The sequence below is a fragment of the Balaenoptera acutorostrata genome, chromosome 3 (assembly GCF_949987535.1).
Source record: "Balaenoptera acutorostrata chromosome 3, mBalAcu1.1, whole genome shotgun sequence".
In the NCBI taxonomy this organism is placed as follows: Eukaryota; Metazoa; Chordata; class Mammalia; order Artiodactyla; family Balaenopteridae; genus Balaenoptera; species Balaenoptera acutorostrata.
The window spans coordinates 116,604,006-116,623,889 of NC_080066.1; the positions used below are offsets into that span (position 1 = coordinate 116,604,006).

Consider the following 19,884-nt stretch of genomic DNA (forward strand, 5'->3'; position numbering starts at 1 on the left):
TTTCCCTACACATATCTATATCTATTAAAAATAATGGGCCCAGGAATAAAGACGCAGACGTAGACACTGGACTTGAGGACACGGGGAGGGGGAGGGTAAGCTGGGACGAAGTGAGAGAGTGGCATGGACATATATACACTACCAAATGTAAAATAGATAGCTAGTGGGAAGCAGCCGCATAGCACAGGGAGATCAGCTCGGTGCTTTGTGTCCACCTAGAGGGGTGGGATAGGGAGGGAGGGTGGGAGGGAGACGCAAGAGGGAGGAGATATGGAGATATACGTATATGTATAGCTGATTCACTTTGTTATACAGCGGAAACTAACACACCACTGTAAAGCAACTATACTCCAATAAAGATGTTAAAAAAAAAGAAAAAAAAAAAAGGGGGCCCAGGTACTTCCCTGGTGGCACAGTGGTCAAGAATCCGCCTGCCAATGCAGGGGACACGGCCTCGAGCCCTGATCCGGGAAGATCCCACATGCCGCGCAGCGACTAAGCTCGTGAGCCACACCTACTGAGCCGGCGCTCTAGAGCCCGTGAGCCACAACTACTGAGCCCACGAGCCACAACTACTGGGCCCGCGTGCCACAACTACTAAAGCCTGCATGCCACAACTACTGAAGTCTGCGTGCCACAACTACTGAAGCCCGCGCGCTTAGAGCCAGTGCTCCGCAACAAGAGAAGCCACCGCGATGAGAAGCCCGCTCACCTCAATGAAGAGTAGCCCCCGCTCTCGCCGCAGCTAGAGAAAGCCGGCGCGCAGCAACGAAGACCCAATGCAGCCAAAAATAAATAAATTAATTTAAAAAAATAATAATGGGCCTGTACTGATATCTTCAATTCCAATTTTCAGCTTAACACCACATGGTTCCTCCTTGCCCTCCGCCATTCTGTATTTGCATCTCCTTTCTTCAACAGTGAGAACCTTGACTCCCAGCCTCCATTTACTCATTAGCTCAATCCTACAATACAACAGCATTGGTACACAACTGTTACAACCACATAGCTATGAAATACCAACCTACTAGGGGACACTTCAGTATTTGCAGTTCTTGTCTCTAGAGTCGAAAACGGTTATGGTCAATGTACTGTGTTCAAAAGTCATTTCGGTTGGTTATTTATTTCTACTCCAGTGTGCTTACACTAGTCATCTGAGATACAGTTAGGTTCATTTGTACTTATATCCAATTTTAGGGTCTTTTCCCCCTGTATTTTTTAAAAAATGTTATTTATCTTTGGCTGCGCTGGGTCTTCGTCGCTGCGCGTGGGCTTTCTCTCGTTGCGGCCAGCGGGGGCTACTGTTTCTCTCGTTGCGGTGAGCGAGCTTCTCATTGCAGTGGCTTCTCTTGTTGCGGAGCCCTGGCTCTGAGCGAGCGGGCTTCAGTAGTTGTGGCTCGCGGCCTCTAGAGCGCAGGCTCAGAAGTTGCGGCGCACGGGCTTAGTTGCTCCGCGCGGCATGTGGGATCTTCCCGGACCTGGGGCTCGAACCCGTGTCCTCCTGCATTGGCAGGAGGATTCTTAACCATCGCGCCACCAGGGAAGTCCTCCCCCTGTATTTTTTTGTAAGCAGCAGTTTTTCTTTCTTTCCCTCCTCCTTCCTTCCTTTATTTTGGCTGTGCCGGGTCTTAGTTGCGGCACGCGGTATCTTCAGTTGTGGCCTGTGGGATCTTTAGTTGTGGCATGTGAACCCTTAGTTGCGGCACGCATGCAGGGTTTAGTTCCGTGACCAGGGACCGAACCCCGGCCCCCGGCGTTGGAAGTGCGGAGTCTTAGCCGTTGGACCACGAGGGAAGTCCCTCCCCCTGGGTTTCAAAAACATATCCAAAATGTTAACAGCGTTCCCCAAATAATTACATAGAAAGGTACGCTCAGAAAACTGTCACTCTCTCCTTGCACTCACCCATATAGGTAATTTCATCAGTTCTGGTTTAACACTCCTGGGTTTCTTTTTGACAGACGGTGTATAATTTTCTTTTTTCCACATTTTTCATAGACAAAGGGTAGCATACTACATACATGCGTGCACTTTATTTTTTTCGCTTAACATCGTCAATGCGTCGTATCTAGAGAAACCTGGAGGTCAAGGAAACCTGCCCTAAGCTCCTCGAGGCCACACAAGCCAAAGAGAAAGTAACAGACTAGAAAGCCGCCTGAGGGCTAACTGCCCCCAAACAGAGCGATTTCCCAATGGGGAAAAGGTTAGACATAGACGGTGCGAAAAGTGAAACCCCTCAATCTAACTTTAAACAAGAACCTAATGTTCATTTTAAGTCGAAGACTCTGAGCAGATGCCTCCTGCGTTCTCCCTGCTGTCCTCAGCCGGCTTGGGGGAAGACTAGAGGGACGGGACTTCCGGAGAGGGGCGTGGCGTATGCAGATAGAGAGGCGCGCAGAAGCTGCTGGTCCCACTCCGGCTGGGCTTCCGCGTCCTGCGTGTGGACAGCCGAGGACTCGCGAGGCTGTTCCCAGGGTGCGCGATGCCGGAGCGCGGGGCATGCAGGGGCGGAGGGCGCGGAGAGGGCGTGAGGGAAGTGAGCGTGCGTGAAGAGGTGGGCGATCGCGAGGGTGTGGTGCGAGGGTGGGCGGGAGACTCATACTTACCTGGCAGGGGAGATACCATGATCACGAGGGTGGTTTTCCCAGGGCGAGGCTTATCCATTGCACTCCGGATGTGCTGACCCCTGCGATTTCCCCAAATGTGGGAAACTCGACTGCATAATTTGTGGTAGTGGGGGACTGCGTTCGCGCTCTCCCCTGATGTTCGACTTGGTGGACAAAGAGAACAGAGCCTTTGGAGTCATTATCTGAAGTCTGATATGGGCGTGGGGTGTATCTCGATGGTTAATCCGTGCCAACGAGTTTTCCTTTACGGTGCGGCTTCGAAAATGCTCTTGTGTGTAGTGCTGTGTTCCTGAAAGTTTTCTGTAGTGGGTTTCGGAACTCATAGCGGTGTGTCACCTGCAATGAACTTGCAACGACCCGTGTTCTGTTAGCCTCTGAACCGTTGTTTAAGTTTCCCGAGTCACTCAACGTTTCTGTGGTTCGTTTTGCTGTTTACCAGCAACATGTCCAGTCTCTGGCAGCGGAAAGAGAAAGGTCTACGCCTGTGAAGGATGCAGAGTCTCCAAAACTACTGACGTTTGCAGCAACATGAGCGGAAACCAGCGTATCACACTAACAAAATCAGATGAAAACAAACGTTATATAAACCGGTTATGTGTAAAATCTCTCGAAAGTAAGGGAAGTTAACTTAAAAGTAGCAGTCGGCCCACAGAAAACAAAGCTCTGGAGAAAGGTAAATTAGGAGTAGGAGGTGGGTGAATATGGAACGCTATGTAGGAAGTAAGAGAAGTTGACTGAATAGAACGTTGAACTTTATTCTGCGCCCTCAAGTAATAACGCAGAATGAAAAAAGAATCCGCACCTCTTCATCTGGGACTAGCACCATATCGTAAATCACCCAGTTTTTAGTAAGTGAAATTAAAACAACAACAACAACAACAACTACGGACAGAATTCCCTGCCTGTCCGACAGGCGGTTACGACCCCTGTGCGTTCACTGCCACGGCCCTGGGTTCAATTCCTGGTCAGGGAACTGAGATTCCCCAAGCCGATGAGCTTAGCCAAAACACCCCAGAGAGAGAGATATATGTATATATACATACGCAAACACACACATGCGTACATATAATGTGTATTTATAACATTCATCTCAGGCTTAAAAATAAAACGGACACTGTTCCCCAGCAGGTTGTAGTTCTGAGTCCAGGTAAGATGAATAATACTGTGTCCTTCCTACAGAGAAATCACAGAACACTCCCCGTTCCGCTTCATCAGCAATATGTCTGAACACCATTTGCCTGAGTCCCAGGGTGAGAGCTACTACGGCCAAAACCCAAAACCGGAACACAGTCCCTGAGCCCTGGGAGGGGACGCACCAGGCCACGCCATCAGCCTCCAACCTAGCCTCTTTCAGCTCCTTATCACTTGAGGAGAATGTGATCATTTTTACAGATAGCAGAAAAATGCAAGTCAAGTGTAAGCACCTTATTTTTCTCACATACCTGCCCCTTCTCTTGATCTACTGCTTCTGCTGCTTCAAGCTGTAGGGGAGGCAAAACTTTACTTTTTACCCTTTGAGGGTCTCTGGCAGGGCCTGAGTATTAAAAGGATATAAAACAGGAGCGGGGGACTTCCCGAGGGGTGCAGTGGTTAAGAATCCGCCTGCCAACGCAGGGGACACGGGTTCGATCCCTGATACAGGAGAATTCCCACATGCCGCGGAGCAACTGAGCCCGTGCGTCGCAACTACTGAGCCTGAGCTCTAGAGCCCACGAGCCACAACAGCTGAGCCCGCGCGCCTAGAGCCCGTGCTCTGCAACAAGAGAAGCCACCGCAATGAGAAGCCCGCACACCGCAACGAAGACTAGCCCCCGCTCGCCGCAACTAGAGAAAGCTCGTGCACAGCGATTAATTAAAAAAAAAAAAAAAAAATTTAAACAGGAGGAAAACATGCAGATTTTTGCATGTGTGTAGATGAAAACCCAAAGGAGTGGTTAAGTGGGTCTCCGAGGAACCCTGGTTCTTTTTTTTTTTTTTTTTTAATAAATTTATTTTATTTTTTACTTTTGGCTGCGTTGGATCTTCGTTGCGGTGCGCGGGCTTCTCACTGCAGCGGCTTCTCTTATTGCGGAGCACGGCGCGCGGGCTTCAGTAGTTGTGGCGCACGGGCTTAGTTGCTCCGCGGCATGTGGGATCTGCCCGGGCCAGGGCTCGAACCTGTGTCCCCTAGCATTGGCAGGCGCATTCTTAACCACTGCGCCACCAGGGAAGCCCACCCTGGTTCCTTTTATTGGCCCTGGTTCCTTTTGTTGGAGAATGATACTTAGAGACCAGAATCTGGTGTGTCATTGCTGTTAGGCCCTGTACCTATTTTACTCAATGGATTATATTCCGTTATTATCATTACCTTGATTTGGCAGTGGGAACCCTTTCGAATTGGTTCTTGTGTGCTTGACATGCCACCGAATCAGTCACTGTACATTCCTTCACTTTTGGGCACAGTTGCATGTTCCAGGCTTGTATTTTCCCCACCTAAGAGCCTCGCCTCCCCTGGGGGCTGATATGGCCCTCCGCCCTCCTGCCCACCATGACTTTCTGTCGCAGTGAGGCTTACTGGGGAGCGATGGAGAAGGACCATCAGGCTTCTCAGGAGAGAGCACATCCAGGGCTCCACAAGGCCCGTGGATATCCAGCCTTGGCTCCCCTCCTTCGCCCACCTACCCCGATTCCTTTGGCAGAGGCGGCTGCTTCCTGAAAGAGGTCTAGGTTCTGTGGACTTCCTGGAGAGGCACTGGAGTCCAGAGGGAGGGGCAGAGGGCACAGGTGTCCAGGTTGGACTCCTTACAAACGTTTCGGATCCCACCTGGTGTGTGCCCACCACCCAAGACCACTAACCCACCCAGCAAAAGTCCCACAGAGGCACGGCAAGCCACACCAAAGTGGCCTTCCCTCAGCTGAGTGTGTCGCCGCTCCCTGACCGGGCAGCAGGCACCTCTGCCCCTTGGAGGGTGAGGGGCAGTGCCTCAGAGGTCCCCTGCTACTCTCTGTGACACCCAGACAAGAAGAGTTGGCCGTGCTGAGACTCACACTCCCCTGCGCCGGTCACCAAAACCCACGCACCCCGCCCACTCCCCCAAAGCCAGGTTCCCAAGGGTTCCACACCTCCACATCCCGTCGGGGGTATATCCAACGAAGGCCTGAGGTTCTCTCGTTGGTCCTCACCCGCTGGTCTCTGCAGGTGGTGACATGTGAGGCTGAGGTCTTTCTGCAGCTGCAGAGCAATAGACTCTTGCTGAAGGTCACCTGTCAGCCTGCAGTGGCACGGCCTCCCAGACCCATGGAGACTCCACAGACTCCAGGTCAGCCCCTCTTAGTTAGCAGTGGGACCGCGAGGAGGGCTGAGACCGCAGCGGGGGGGCAACCACAGGAGCTTGCCAGGAGAGGAAGACGTGTGGGGAAACGCAGTCTCCGGCTTGAGAGGCAGAACCAGAACCGACAAAGGGCTTGTGGGCTCAGGGGTCAGGGGAAGGCAGCGCTGGGCCCCCGAGGTTTCAGAGAGCCACGCTCCCATCGGGGTTCTGCTGTGACTCCTCTCGGTGAGTCTCCGGCGTTTCCTTCCCACAGGAAGGGAGGGGCAAGGACCACCCGCGGCGTTCTTCTCGGCACCCACACATCCCACCCCAACCAGGCTCTGTCCCCAAGGTGAAGCTGCTCCTTCTTGCTGAAAGCCCGGCCCATTTCCTCCTGGGTGCTCTCTGCTTGGGCCTCGGCAGCTTCCTCTTGGCCCCGCCAATTCGGCCTTAAGGACCCAAGGCTAAAGGTAGCCAGCTGGTCAGAAGCCACAGGCCAGTGGTTTGTGCAAGGAGGTGAAGTTGTGCGCCCCTCCATGATGGCAGCTCCCCACCCGCCCACCACCCCACCCTCCACCCTTCTGCTCCCTGCCATCAGCCCCCATTGCCCCTGGCTCTCAGGGCTCTCTGAGCTCTGTCTGTGCTTTTGCTGGCAATCTTCCTTTCTCTCTCTTTCTCCCGCCCCACCCCCTTTCTATCTACCTATCTATCTATCTATCTATCATCTATCATCTATCTATATCCATCAGATGTAGCAGAAGAATGGGTGCGGGCGTTTTCCCACCCTTGTACAGTGTGAGCAATCTTTGCTCTTTCGGCGGGAACTCAACCCCTCCAGCGGCTACCAGAATAGGTGCGAAGGCATATGAAAGCTGAGGTTTCCAGGGGGCCACACCACCCCCCCTCCCCCGCCCTGTCCTCAGACTGACAGGACACCTGGAAGGTTCTCATCGGCACTGTCAAGGCCCACTGAGAGCCCTGCTGCGTTTTGCTCCTGCCGGTGTCAGCTTCCGCGCAGGTACACAATTGGCAGTGTCTTGGAGGGTGGCAGAATGTGGCTTGGAAGATCTCGGGGTGGCAGTTCTGCCCCACAAATAGATTAAGACGGTTGGGAAGGTTCTCTGTGTCCCCAGGTCCGTACCTGTAGAGACCATGGGAAAGACAGGGAAGGAGAGAGAGAGAGGCTGGGAGACTGAAAGACTGTGACTGGGAGAGACAGAGACAGTGACCTTCCTTTGGGGGGCAGAGCTGGGGACTGAGCCCGGGAGTGAGAGGGGGTTTTCAGGAAGGGTGCCGTGGTTGTCCCTGACCGTGTGATGGTCTGTGCGCTTGTCGGCCTCCAGGGCTTTTGGTGGGCAGCTCCTGCGTGCCCCCCTGTTCGGCAGGGATGTGCGCGCGTCGAGCAGAGCGGGGGCGGTGGGTGAATAAAAGTGGAGAGGGCGCGGGCCGCGCTGGGGCCGGCGGGGCTGCGCGCTAAGGCGGGAGCAACCGGGCTGCGGGCGGGCGTGTGGCCTGCGGGCGGGAGGAAGGCGCAGGCGTGTTGCCTGGCCACGGCCCCCCCCCCCCCCCGTGGCTGTGCGGGCGTCCCCCAAAGGCTTTCCCGCCTCTGGCGGGGGAGAGAGGGAGAGAGGATGCTGCGCTGCCTCAGGGCCTTGGGCGGGGCTTGGCCCCGGGGGGGGGCGGTTCCCTTCACGAGGGTGCAAAAGCGACGGGCATCTCCTTCGAGCCGGAATCGAACCAGCGACCTAAGGATGTCCACACGTGTCGAGTCTACAGTCCTCCGCTCTACCAGCTGAGCTATCGAAGGGTGCGCGCCGCCAGGCCCGGGCCCTTAACTTTTACTGGAAATGCCGGAGCACGGCACTGGGACGCCCGAGGTGGGACAGGCCCAGGGCTGGTTGGAAGCCCCTTTGAAGAGAGCGGTGCACGCGCCGCCACGCCGCCCGGTGCGGGCGGGAGGACGGGGCAATCTTGCGGCGTGGCTGCGGCCGGGCCTTGGTGGTGGCCGGCATCGGGGCGGCGACTTTCAAGATGCCTGGGCCCCCGCGCTCACCTGTGGCCTCCTTTCCCCTCCCCACGCCCCTCCCCTTTCTACAGGTGGGGACCACGGCGGTCCGCGGCCAGAACGCGGGGAAGAGGGCGAGGGGAGGGGCGTTGGCGAAGTGGATGCGCCCGTGGGGAGGGGGAGGCCTGGCAGACGAGAGGGGAACCCACAGGGAGGGGCACCGGGGAGCCGGCTGCCAACCGCCTAGCCACCCGGTGCTTTAGAAGCGCCTTTAGTTCAAAATAATCCTTTGGCCAAAATGGCATTTTTTTGGTGTGGCACATTCTGCCACCCTTCAAAGCCGACATCGTCTTGCCTGGGTTACGCAAGTCTCCTGTTGATCTCCCTGCTTTCGCCCTGCCACCTTTACAGCCACAGTGATTTTCTTTCCTTTTCGCGGGGTGGGGGGCGGGATGGGGGTGGGTGCTTAGATCAAGCCACTCCTCTTCTCGAAACCTTCTGCTTCACTCAGACTTAAATCCTTACAAAGGTCTACAAGACCCTCGGTTCTTAACCCCACCCAGTCACTTCTCGGACTTAATTTTGGTACAACTCTTAAACTTTGTCCTGTACACAGGGCCTCCTTGCTATTCTCCAAACACAGTCCTACCTGGACCCTTGCTCTAGCTGATCTTCTGCTTAGGGATGCTCTTCCCCCAGACAGCCCCATGACCGACTCCCTCACCTCCTTCCAGTCTGCTCACATGGGCACCGTCTCAAGGGAGCCTCTTACGACCACTTAAACGTGACACAGCAGCCTGCCCCCTTACAACAACTCCCCATGCCCTTTCCTTCCTCAATTTTTTTTTCTTTTTTCATAGCTCTTAACACCTAACCTACTAATTAACTTACCTACTGTGTCTGTTGTCGATTTTCTCCCACGCCCCACACCCCCGTCTCTAACCAAAATATGAGCAGCAAGAGGCCTTTTTGTTCCCAAATTCCTGAACAGTGTCTAGCACAGGGTATGCCGTAAACAGTTGTTGAGTGGACAAATGCCCGATGTCATCAAAGAGGAGATCAGGGTATAAAAGAAGGGGCCAGGAGCCAGGGTTTGCCCTGGGGGAAGGTGCAGCGTTATCTCGCGTGATCACAAAACAGAGAATTTCTTCACTGGAGAACTGCAGAACTCTCCGCAGGTAACAACCCATCCAAACCATTTCCTGCACTAAGAGACTTGACCAGACTCTAGATTGGCCTCCAGAAGCATAAGCTTCTCTCCCTGGGCTTGACCTCCATCCCCCATTAAAATGCCTGCCTGAGGGACTTCCCTGGTGGTCCAATGCAGGGGGCCGGGCTTCGATCCCTGGTCGGGGAACTAGATCCCACACGCATGCCGCACACAACTAGGAGTCCGTGTGCCTCAACTAAGAAGTCCACATGCTGCACCTAAAAGAAGATCACGCGTGCCGCAGCTAAGACCCGGCGCAGCCTAAATAAATAAATATTAAAAAACACAAAAAAGCAAAAGCCTGCCTGAGAAAGTTCAACACCTGACACAGGCGCCTGACCTCCCCTCCTTAGAGCATTCATTGAAAAGGACCTACAGTTGTGAATATGGTTCTCTTACAACCCCAAGGTGTCTCTCTCAAGAACTGGGAGCCATTCCTTTGAAGTGTAATCGGGAAGGATAGGGCCTCTGTCTCCCACTTTCTGTGCCTTGAGCCATCCTAACTTCAGTAACTGCCCGCTGACAAACACAAAAGACCTGCGTCTATACCTTTGACCAACCCTTTGTAGTTTTTCGCTTCTGACTCTACTGAGCCCCCTCCCTCTCATTCTTCCTTTAAAACGCCCAGATCCCCTCGCCCAATTCTGAATGGAGCTCAGTCAGCGCTTTCCCCTCTTGTCAGTACTTACTGAATCAAATCTGTTCTCACCACTTTCAATACTGTCTCCTGTGTTTTTCTTTGACAGAGTCCAAATCGGAAAGGACCTGAGGACACTTGCGGGGCCGCCCTATGTGCGCGCTGGGGCAGCAGGAGGGGGCGAGGCCGGAGGGCAAGGGCGCCTGACCCTGAGCACTGCGCTCCGGGAGCCCCCCCCCCCGGGAGCCTCCCCCCCACCCGCTCCTTCCCCGGCTGCGGTGGAGAGGACTGCTCGGCGCTTTCACCTGGTTTTCTCTCTCTGCAACAGAATCCCGGGTTTTCGTCGCAGCGCCACTAGGTTAGGCTACATATCCTGAAGCACTTTCGTCACTTTTCCTTAGAAAGACACCACGAAGAAACATCACCACGCTTTCTTATTAAGGCGGCTTTAGAGCTTAACGTCAACCGGCAAAGAGGCCTTTCCTGAGTTTTCGATTACTAGGAGATGAGTTCGAACAGGCGAGGGCAAAAATGGGGTGAAACTTTCTTTTTGCTGAAAGCAAGGCGAGACCGGACCCGAGCCCCGACCCACCCTTTCAACTGCAGGGCGCCGCGCGCCGCGAGCTCCCGTCTTCCCGGCTTCCCTCTCCAGGTCTCGATTCGTCGCCGCGCGCCCACGCCCCCCCCCCCCCCCCGCCACGAGACACTCGTTCCGGTGTCCCCCACGGGGAAGAACAGGGCGCCGGGAAGGTCGCGCTAGGGGCGTGGCGTATGTAGATGAGGAGGGGCGCAGAGGCTGCTGGTCCCCCTCCGCCTGGGCCTCCGCGTCCTGCGTGTGGACACGCAGAGGCTGCCGTGTTGTTCCCCGGGTGGGCGAAGCCGGGGCGAGGGGCGTGCAGCGGCGGAGGGTGCGGAGGCGGCGTGAGCGAAGTGACCGTGCGTGCAGAGTGGGGCGATCGCTTAGGTATTGGGGGGGGCGGGGAAGTCCGAAGTTGGTGGCGGTGTTGGTGCTGTCTTCACGGGGCCAGGAGGTCTCTGGTTACCAGTCTGTGTTTTTTGCGGATAAAAGGTCTTACATAAAAAGGAAAAAAAAAAAACAAAACCTTTTACGTTGTTCTTCGGGTGTATTGACAGCTGCAGTTTTTCTAAATGTGAGAAAGTTGAGTGCGTCATTACTGTTAGCCAGCACCGGCGTTGAAGCCTTTCTCTGGTTTTTTGTTTTTAAAATAAGTACTTATTTTATGTAATGGGGCCTTGTACAACTGTGTTTTATCAGTGCTGAGTCATTCGTGGCGGGAGGGGGAGAAGCTTTTTAACTGTACTAGTTAATTTGTTTATCGTTTTTATAGTTTAAAATTGTAGGCCGGACTCGCCATGCCTACTGTCAGCCTAAAGCGCGATCTGCTCTTCCGAGCTCTGGGCCGGCCCTACACGGACAGAGAATTTGATGAACTATGCTTTGAATTTGGTCTGGAACTCGATGAAATTACATCAGAGAAAGAAATTTTAAGTAACGAACAAGGTAATTAAAAGGCACAGGGGGCCTCTAATGTTGTTCTCTACAAAATTGATGTCCTTGCCAATAGATGTGATCTCCTGTGTCTGGAAGGATTGGTTCGAGCACTTCAGGTCTTCAAAGAAAGGATAAAGGCTCCAATGTATAAACGGGTAATGCCTAATGGAGAAATCCAGAAATTGATCATCACAGAAGAGACAGCTAAAATACGCCCGTACTCTGTTGCAGCGGTTCTCCGAAACATAAAGTTTACTAAAGATCGGTATGACAGCTTCGTTGAACTTCAGGAGAAGTTACATCAGAACATTTGCAGGAAAAGAGCCTTGGTTGCTATTGGTACCCGTGACTTGGACACTTTGTCAGGCCCATTTACTTATACTGCGAAGAAACCTTCCGATATCAAATTCAAGCCTCTAAATAAGACCAAGGAGTATACAGCCTGTGAACTGATGAACATATACAAGACTGACAACCACCTTAAACATTATTCACATATAATTGAAAATAAACTTCTGTATCCGGTTATCTATGATACCAATGGTGTCGTCCTTTCAATGCCTCCAGCCATCAATGGAAAGCATTCCAAAATAACAGTAAATACTAGAAATGTATTTATTGAATGCACAGGGACTGACTTTACTAAGGCAAAAATAGTTCTTGATATCATTGTTACCACGTTCAGTGAATATTGTGAGAATCAATTTACAGTTGAAGCAGCTGAGGTAGTTTTTCCTAATGGAAAATTACATACCTTCCCAGAACTGGCTTATCGAAAGGAGATGGTGAGAGCTGATCTAATTAACAAAAAAGTTGGGGTCAGAGAAACTCCAGAAAATCTTACCAAGCTTCTGACCAGGATGTGTTTAAAGTCAGAAGTCATAGGCGATGGGGATCAGATTGAGATCGAAATCCCTCCGACCAGAGATGACATTATCCACGCCTGTGATATCATAGAAGATGCAGCTATTGCTTATGGATATAACAACATTCAGATGACTCTCCCGAAAACATACACCATAGATAATGAATTTCCCCTAAATAAACTCACAGAACTCCTGAGACACGACATGGCAGCTGCTGGATTCACTGAGGCACTTACCTTTGCTCTGTGCTCCCAAGAAGATATTGCTGATAAACTGGGTTTGGATATTTCTGCAACAAAGGCAGTCCACATAAGTAATCCTAAAACAGCTGAATTTCAGGTGGCACACACAACCCTTCTTCCTGGCCTCCTAAAGACCATAGCTGTGAATCGGAAGATGCCCCTTCCTCTGAAACTGTTTGAAATCTCTGACATTGTAAGAAAAGATTCTAGCAGAGATGTAGGTGCAAGAAACTACAGGCATCTATGTGCTGTTTATTACAACAAGAATTCTGGGTTTGAGATAATCCATGGGCTTCTGGACAGAATCACGCAGCTACTTGATGTGCCTCCTGGTGAAAAGAAGGGAGGATACCTGATCAAAGTGTCAGAAAGCCCTGCATTCTTCCCCGGGTGATGTGCTGAGATCTTTGCCCGGGGTCAGAGCATCGGGAAGCTGGGGGTCCTTCATCCTGATGTTATCACCAAATTCGAGCTGACCATGCCCTGCTCTTGCGGGGAAATCAACACTGAGCCCTTTTTGTGAAGATGGGTCTATGTTGTGTGGTTCTCGCCCCGAGGGTCCCTCTCTCCTCCCAGGTGCCCTTTAGTTGTCCCCACAGTAAGTCAGTCCACTTGTACTTGTGCATTAATGTTGAATAAAGTAGAAAGTAGTGTCTGGCTCCGTGGGTGGTACTGCCATCCCCACGTCAGGCCAGCTTGTACTACACACGCACACACACACGCACACACACACACACAAAATTGTAGTTAAAGCTCAATGCGGTGATTTTGTGTGACGTCCAACTGAACGCCTTTTTAAACCATGGTCAGAAAAACTTGTGTGACTTAACGGAATTCTCGAAGTGTTTTTTCACTCTGCAAAGTTCGATAGAATTCCTAGCAGTTTGGATATATTTTACCATAGTTCTTTAACAGCTAAGCTCTCAGCAGTTATATTGACTTGAGTTTCTATCGTAGTGAAGTTGAAAGTATTAGCCTTGCGAGGTAGCTGAGGGATTCCTTTTTTTCTGTATAGATCCTTACAATCAAGCCAGTGAAAACATTTTCATTTTGGGGTTGGTAGATGCAGACTATTACGTTTAGAAGGGATAAACAACAAGGTTCTGCTCTATAGCACAAGGGACTATATACAAACCCTCGGGATAAACCATAGTGGAAAACAGTATTTTAAAGTAAGTATGTACGTTATAACTGAGTCACTTTGCTGTACAGAAGAGATTGGCACAGCATTGTAATTCAACTCTAACAAATTAAAAACATTTTTTTTTCGTGTCAAACTTAGTGCTTGAGGACATGGATTCATGTTAGTTTTATTGGGCTGGCCAAGAAGTTCATTCAGGTTTTTCCATAACATCTTTACTTTGGTATTAAAGTAATGGAGGTCTGCCAATAATCACCAATAATTGTTCGACTTACAGACCATGTCTGTATACTGAGAGTGCATAGTGGAATTGACTGGAATAATGTAACTGTAAGAATCACTACCTTTTCAGTTTAGTTCATTTCCAATGTCAGTTATTCTAGAAAACTTAAGTGTCAAGTTCTTGTATAAATTACAGTCTGGGGCCCTCCTCCTGATTTTTTTTTCACTGACGTGTTCTGGGAGGCCTTTTTTACATCCAATCCCTTCTTACGGTACATGTCCCACAGTTCTTTAGTGGCCACACCATCAATTTTCTCTCTAGGGACTCCTTCCTTGAGGAGGGCCATGAACATGTCCTTTCTGGATACTCTTTCATTCCTTTTGTTTTGTTTCCTATCCTCTTTCCTCTCAAAATTCCATTCTCCTATATCACCCATTTGGCAAACTTTATCAATTACTTCATTGATGGGAACGCCTGTTTCACTTAACAAAAGAGTTAAAATGACACGCTTGTAGCTTGGAGGGGCCGTTTTAAAGATTTTATTTCTCATTTGTACTGTTAGAGGCATGTGTGACATCTCATCTGCATGTCCCACAAAGATGGCACTTTTCATGGCCTCCTCCTTCAGTCTCTGAATGCAATCTTTTAACGTGTACCAAAGGTGGTCGCTCCCTGGCCAGGTAGATTCTAAAAGGTATTTCTTAAGGCACCCTTCAGCCACCAACTCCAGCAAATTTGAGTCTCTGGGATTTTGAGTTTTATCTCTAAAGGCTTGTTGCACAAAAGAATCATTGCTGATAGTGCCAGATTTCTTTGCATCCCTGTCATGGATAAGGATTCCAGCTGCCCCAGCATCGTATATGCGTACTACCCAAGAAATAAGGGGCTCTCCAGACCTCTGAGTGAATCTGCTTAAAATGTCATTCATTTCATGCTCAGTATAATCTTCAAGAGTATCCTTTCTTTTTTTTTTTAATTTTTTTTTTATTAATAGAATACTGAATCAGTATGGCTTTTTTTAAAAATTAATTAATTTATTTTTGTTGTGTTGGGTCTTCGTTTCTGTGCGAGGGCTTTCTCTAGTTGCGGCGAGTGGGGGCCACTCTTCATCGCGGTGCGCGGGCCTCTCACTATCGCGGCCTCTGTTGTTCCGGAGCACAGGCTCCAGACGCGCAGGCTCAGTAGTTGTGGCTCACGGGCCCAGTTGCTCCGCGGCATGTGGGATCTTCCCAGACCAGGGCTCGAACCCGTGTGCCCTGCATTGGCAGGCAGATTCTCAACCACTGCGCTACCAGGGAAGCCTGAAGGAGTACAACTTTTAACACCAGGTCGCAGGTGGAAAACAATCAGCCTACGTGCAAGTTTGCAGCTCTGGTTATTGTCATAAATGCCTTGGCCTTAACTCCTAAGTTTTGGAATGTTCTCTGATCCCTGGGGGCTGGCCAGGCCCTCTAGGTTCAAGAAGCCCCATGACTTACTCCCTTTCTTATCTAATGATTTACAGTGTGTGCTGGAGCCACCCCTGCTGGCCTGCATGTAGCTCAGCAGTTTGGCATGTAGCCAGTTTTAGGGTCATTGCCCGGTCAGAGAGAGGCCTAGTGCCACCTCTGAAGCCTGAACAAGACTACATTACTAGCTTCCCCCAATACCAACTGTGTAAAAGGGTATGGTGACTTGCTGCTCAATTTGTATATGCTTACCTGGACTATGTATCTTTGGTGAACTTTATGTAAAATGTCAGTATGTTATGTTGATGTATGATCCTTTGTCTCAAAAAATATATATGACTGTGCCTTTGACTTCTAGTGAGCAGAACAGTTCTGAGCTTCTCCTGGGTTATAATCCTCAGTTTGACTGGAATAAAATTATCTTTTTTTCTTCTTAACTTGATTTTTAATTGAATTTTTGTTAATAGTTCTATATCTCAAAGTAAAAAAGTATCATTATTTGCTAAGGCCCAGCTCCATACACAGATTTGTTCCAGTTTGGAGTGCTTTTCCAGTGCAGTGTGAGACTTTCACTCTCTGCCATCCCTCTCTTCTTTCAGGAGGTACATAGTTACCAAATAAGGGGCCTTTTTCTCGAGGGAGCTCCACCAACACTCCATCTATAGAGTACAGAATATGGTAGCCTTTAATTTGCACAAGTCTCTCCTCAGTAGGTTAACAGGAGGATCAGGAGAAAGTAAGAATACATGTTCCTCAAGTCAGAGGACCAATCTATATAGGAACCGTGGAGGAAAAGGAAGAAGTAGAAAGGTGACCCAAAAAACCAGCAGCTTGTATCTTCTACCACCAGATGGAAAATAAGACATTTCCAGGAAATTGCAGAGTAAGTAGAACCAGTATCTTTGGGAAAAGATAGTGTTATATTAGGCCAAGGAAAACTTTTTGACACAATATTTTTGGTTCACCAGTTCCCATCTCTAAGATTCCCTCAATCTTCCAACTTTGAGCCAATTTACCAATTATTTCTTAGTTAAGGGTTTTGACTTGATTCCCTTGCTCCTGAAATGTCTGCATTCTGCAGAGTCTCTTTCTACAATCCCTCTTCCAATGTCCTGGCTTCTTGCTCTAATGACATATAGCTTCCCCTTCTTCCTTTGCTCCCTTCATAGGTTGTCCAGAGTGGGGATTATTCCCTTTAATGAATAGTTCTGAGTACCTAACAGAGCAGTTTTAAATTCCTTAATTTCTTCTTTATCTTTCCGTGGATTGCCCCAAACACTGAGTAGCTGCTGTTAAGATTTGAGCACTAGTTTGCCCTTGCCATACTACCAGCATCCTCTAACTTGAGTCTGGATAGTTGGTAAGAGAGCTGAGGTAAAAGGTTAGACTAAGAGCAATTTTGATCTGCACCTGGATCCATGCCAGTAGATGTTGAGAAATTTTAATCATCAAACTACTGATGGAAACCAGTGTGGACTCCAGGTCTTGTGGGTACACCACTGTAATTTCTCTCAGCTTATCTTTAGCAGGAGAGGCTTCAAGTATGCCCACTAACACCCTCTGGATGGTTCTCTAAAGGTTTTAGTTCTTCCACAGTCGTGGGGGCTGGCTTCCCTTGGTCACGAATATAGTACCCTTTGTATGGTGGGTCACTGGTTTCCCGATGTGCTGCTCCATCAAAGCAGCCAAGTCTTCTGGTTGCAGAGTCTCTTAAGTGACTGTTGTGTGGCCACAAGACTTTTAGCTGATTCAGTCAAATCAGCAACTGCCAGACCAATCCTGTCCTCATTGCTAGACTGTTGAGGAGAATAACATCTCCTGGCAACCCAGTGAATCCTCTCCACAAAGGTAGAAAGAAAAGAAGTCAACATTTTTATTGAAAAGCCACTAAACCAGACTGTAATGTGCATCACAAGAAATCCACCGAAGAGACTGCAAAGACAGTATATTATTCAGCTTGGGCTGCCATAACAAAATACCACAGACTGGGGTGAGGCTTAAATAATGGGAATGTTTCTCAGTTCCTGGAGCTGTAAATCCAAGACCCAGATATTGGCAGCTTTGCTTTCTCCGGAGGCTTCCCCTTGTCTTGCAGCCATCCCTGATGTCTCTAATGAAGGACACCAGTCATATTGAATTACAGCCCTACCTTTATGACCTCATTTAAACTTAATTACCTCCTTAAAGGCCCTGTCTCCAAATACACTCAGATGGCAGCTAGGGCCTCAACATATGAATCGGACACAATCCCATAACAATAAGAATGTTCCCTGTTATATAAGCAGGTAGATAAAACATTACATAGATGTTCTCAGGAACTTGTCTTCAATAGGAGGACTTGACAGCACCATTTGCTACATATAGTTCATCCTAAGTTCAACTGGTAATTGGAGTGGCCATCTGTGTGCCTTTATCCAAAGAGAAATAAAACTCATATCTCCATGACAAGCAAGTGGTTACGACCTGGAGCCAGCCACCTAACCTAAACTCCCAGAGGTAGAGGGAGATGGGGCACTACCTTCCTTAATGTTCACATTTCAAAAAGATGGTTTCAAGGCCCTCCAGACATTCTCAGGTTGTAAAACTGGCAAGAGATACATTTAGCTGTTAATAACATTTACATATATATCTCAAACGGACCGAACCAGTATTTGCAAATTTTCTAAGAAGGAGGGAGAAATGTCTTTCCCTTTTCGCACCAAGGGGAAATTCTTTTTTTCCTTCCCATTTCGTATTTGCTCTCACATCACACTTGTCCCAGTGCCGATGAGCTCAGGGGAGGTCTGAACATAAAGGACTTCGGATAACCATTGAAACAGCAACATTACCACTCGAGAAAAGGTCCATCTCATAAAACACAACCGCGGTTGCCTGTTTCTTCCTGGGCACATGTTAAGCAATCAGGAGACTTTCTCCATACAGCATTCAAGAAAGGCCTTACCAAACAGCCAGAGTGTTGCCTAGTTTCCCAAGTCCATCAAAAAAAAAAAAGCAAAGTCCCCACTTCTGGGAGTCATAAACAAGCATGCGTCGTCACCCTATGCGTACATCTACTTCAAGTAGGGTGACCCTATTACAACGCAAAAAGCCTAGAGACTGTTGGTATATTAGACACTTGCTACCTTCAAATCTGCAGGTCAAGTAACTGGCAGACAGATCCAACAAAACCGACCACTCCTAAAAGTGCTATCAGAACACTTGCGACCTCACAGCAGCTCCGCCGATTCTTGTTCCGCACAGACATTTTCCCTTTTTCTACCTCACTACTCACGCTCATGTTATCTCACACCCGTGTCTTTTCTCATACGGACATAAAATAACGGAAAAACCTCTTTGGTAAAACACTCTTAAAGAAAAACAAAAGACTGACTTACTGCACAACCGCTAAGTCCAACGTAATGCAGTTGAAATGAAAAAGCGAACAAAAAAACACACAGCTTTTAGAACCACAAACTATGTTTTACAACTTTCTATATTCCCGGAAACAGCGAAACACACACGCTAAGAACAACAACATCGTCTTACAGAAAACAAAAAAACACGTTCTTTAGAACTGCAGCGTTATTTCTTCTGAAAAATGGAAATGACATACCTCCCTCGCCATACACCCACGGGCACACCCCACTCTACACGCACGGTCACTTCGCTCACGCCGCCTCCGCACCCTCCGCCGCTGCACGCCCCTCGCCCCGGCTTCGCCCACCCGGGGAACAACACGGCAGCCTCTGCGTGTCCACACGCAGGACGCGGAGGCCCAGGCGGAGGGGGACCAGCAGCCTCTGCGCCCCTCCTCATCTACATACGCCACGCCCCTAGCGCGACCTTCCCGGCGCCCTGTTCTTCCCCGTGGGGGACACCGGAACGAGTGTCTCGTGGCGGGGGGGGGGGGGGCGTGGGCGCGCGGCGACGAATCGAGACCTGGAGAGGGAAGCCGGGAAGACGGGAGCTCGCGGCGCGCGGCGCCCTGCAGTTGAAAGGGTGGGTCGGGGCTCGGGTCCGGTCTCGCCTTGCTTTCAGCAAAAAGAAAGTTTCACCCCATTTTTGCCCTCGCCTGTTCGAACTCATCTCCTAGTAATCGAAAACTCAGGAAAGGCCTCTTTGCCGGTTGACGTTAAGCTCTAAAGCCGCCTTAATAAGAAAGCGTGGTGATGTTTCTTCGTGGTGTCTTTCTAAGGAAAAGTGACGAAAGTGCTTCAGGATATGTAGCCTAACCTAGTGGCGCTGCGACGAAAACCCGGGATTCTGTTGCAGAGAGAGAAAACCAGGTGAAAGCGCCGAGCAGTCCTCTCCACCGCAGCCGGGGAAGGAGCGGGTGGGGGGGAGGCTCCCGGGGGGGGGGGCTCCCGGAGCGCAGTGCTCAGGGTCAGGCGCCCTTGCCCTCCGGCCTCGCCCCCTCCTGCTGCCCCAGCGCGCACATAGGGCGGCCCCGCAAGTGTCCTCAGGTCCTTTCCGATTTGGACTCTGTCAAAGAAAAACACAGGAGACAGTATTGAAAGTGGTGAGAACAGATTTGATTCAGTAAGTACTGACAAGAGGGGAAAGCGCTGACTGAGCTCCATTCAGAATTGGGCGAGGGGATCTGGGCGTTTTAAAGGAAGAATGAGAGGGAGGGGGCTCAGTAGAGTCAGAAGCGAAAAACTACAAAGGGTTGGTCAAAGGTATAGACGCAGGTCTTTTGTGTTTG

General features: G+C 50.1%; 2 protein-coding genes, 1 long non-coding RNA gene and 2 other non-coding genes across 5 annotated transcripts in view; 3 read left to right on the forward strand and 2 right to left on the reverse strand.

Annotated features, from left to right (window-relative positions):
- EAPP (E2F associated phosphoprotein) overlaps positions 1–19,884 on the reverse strand; it is a 57,160-nt gene that overhangs the window by 30,077 nt on the left and 7,199 nt on the right. The window lies entirely within an intron of this gene.
- Positions 2,441–19,884, forward strand: part of LOC102999819 (uncharacterized) — a 37,999-nt gene continuing 20,555 nt past the window's right edge. The window contains exon 1 of the long non-coding RNA XR_009007356.1: positions 2,441–2,552. This is a non-coding gene — a long non-coding RNA (uncharacterized LOC102999819). The remainder of the gene's footprint in view (positions 2,553–19,884) is intronic.
- On the forward strand, positions 2,597–2,760 carry LOC114237747 (U1 spliceosomal RNA). Its single transcript, XR_003623260.2, has one exon. It is a non-coding gene; the product is annotated as a U1 spliceosomal RNA (small nuclear RNA).
- On the reverse strand, positions 7,633–7,722 carry TRNAY-GUA (transfer RNA tyrosine (anticodon GUA)). Its single transcript is given in 2 exon segments — positions 7,633–7,668; positions 7,686–7,722. It is a non-coding gene; the product is annotated as a tRNA-Tyr (tRNA).
- LOC102999278 (phenylalanine--tRNA ligase beta subunit-like) lies at positions 10,619–13,600 on the forward strand. Its single transcript, XM_057542004.1, is given in 2 exon segments — positions 10,619–10,731; positions 11,117–13,600. A coding segment is annotated over 1 exon segment (1,770 nt). The 5' UTR covers positions 10,619–10,731; positions 11,117–11,141; the 3' UTR covers positions 12,912–13,600.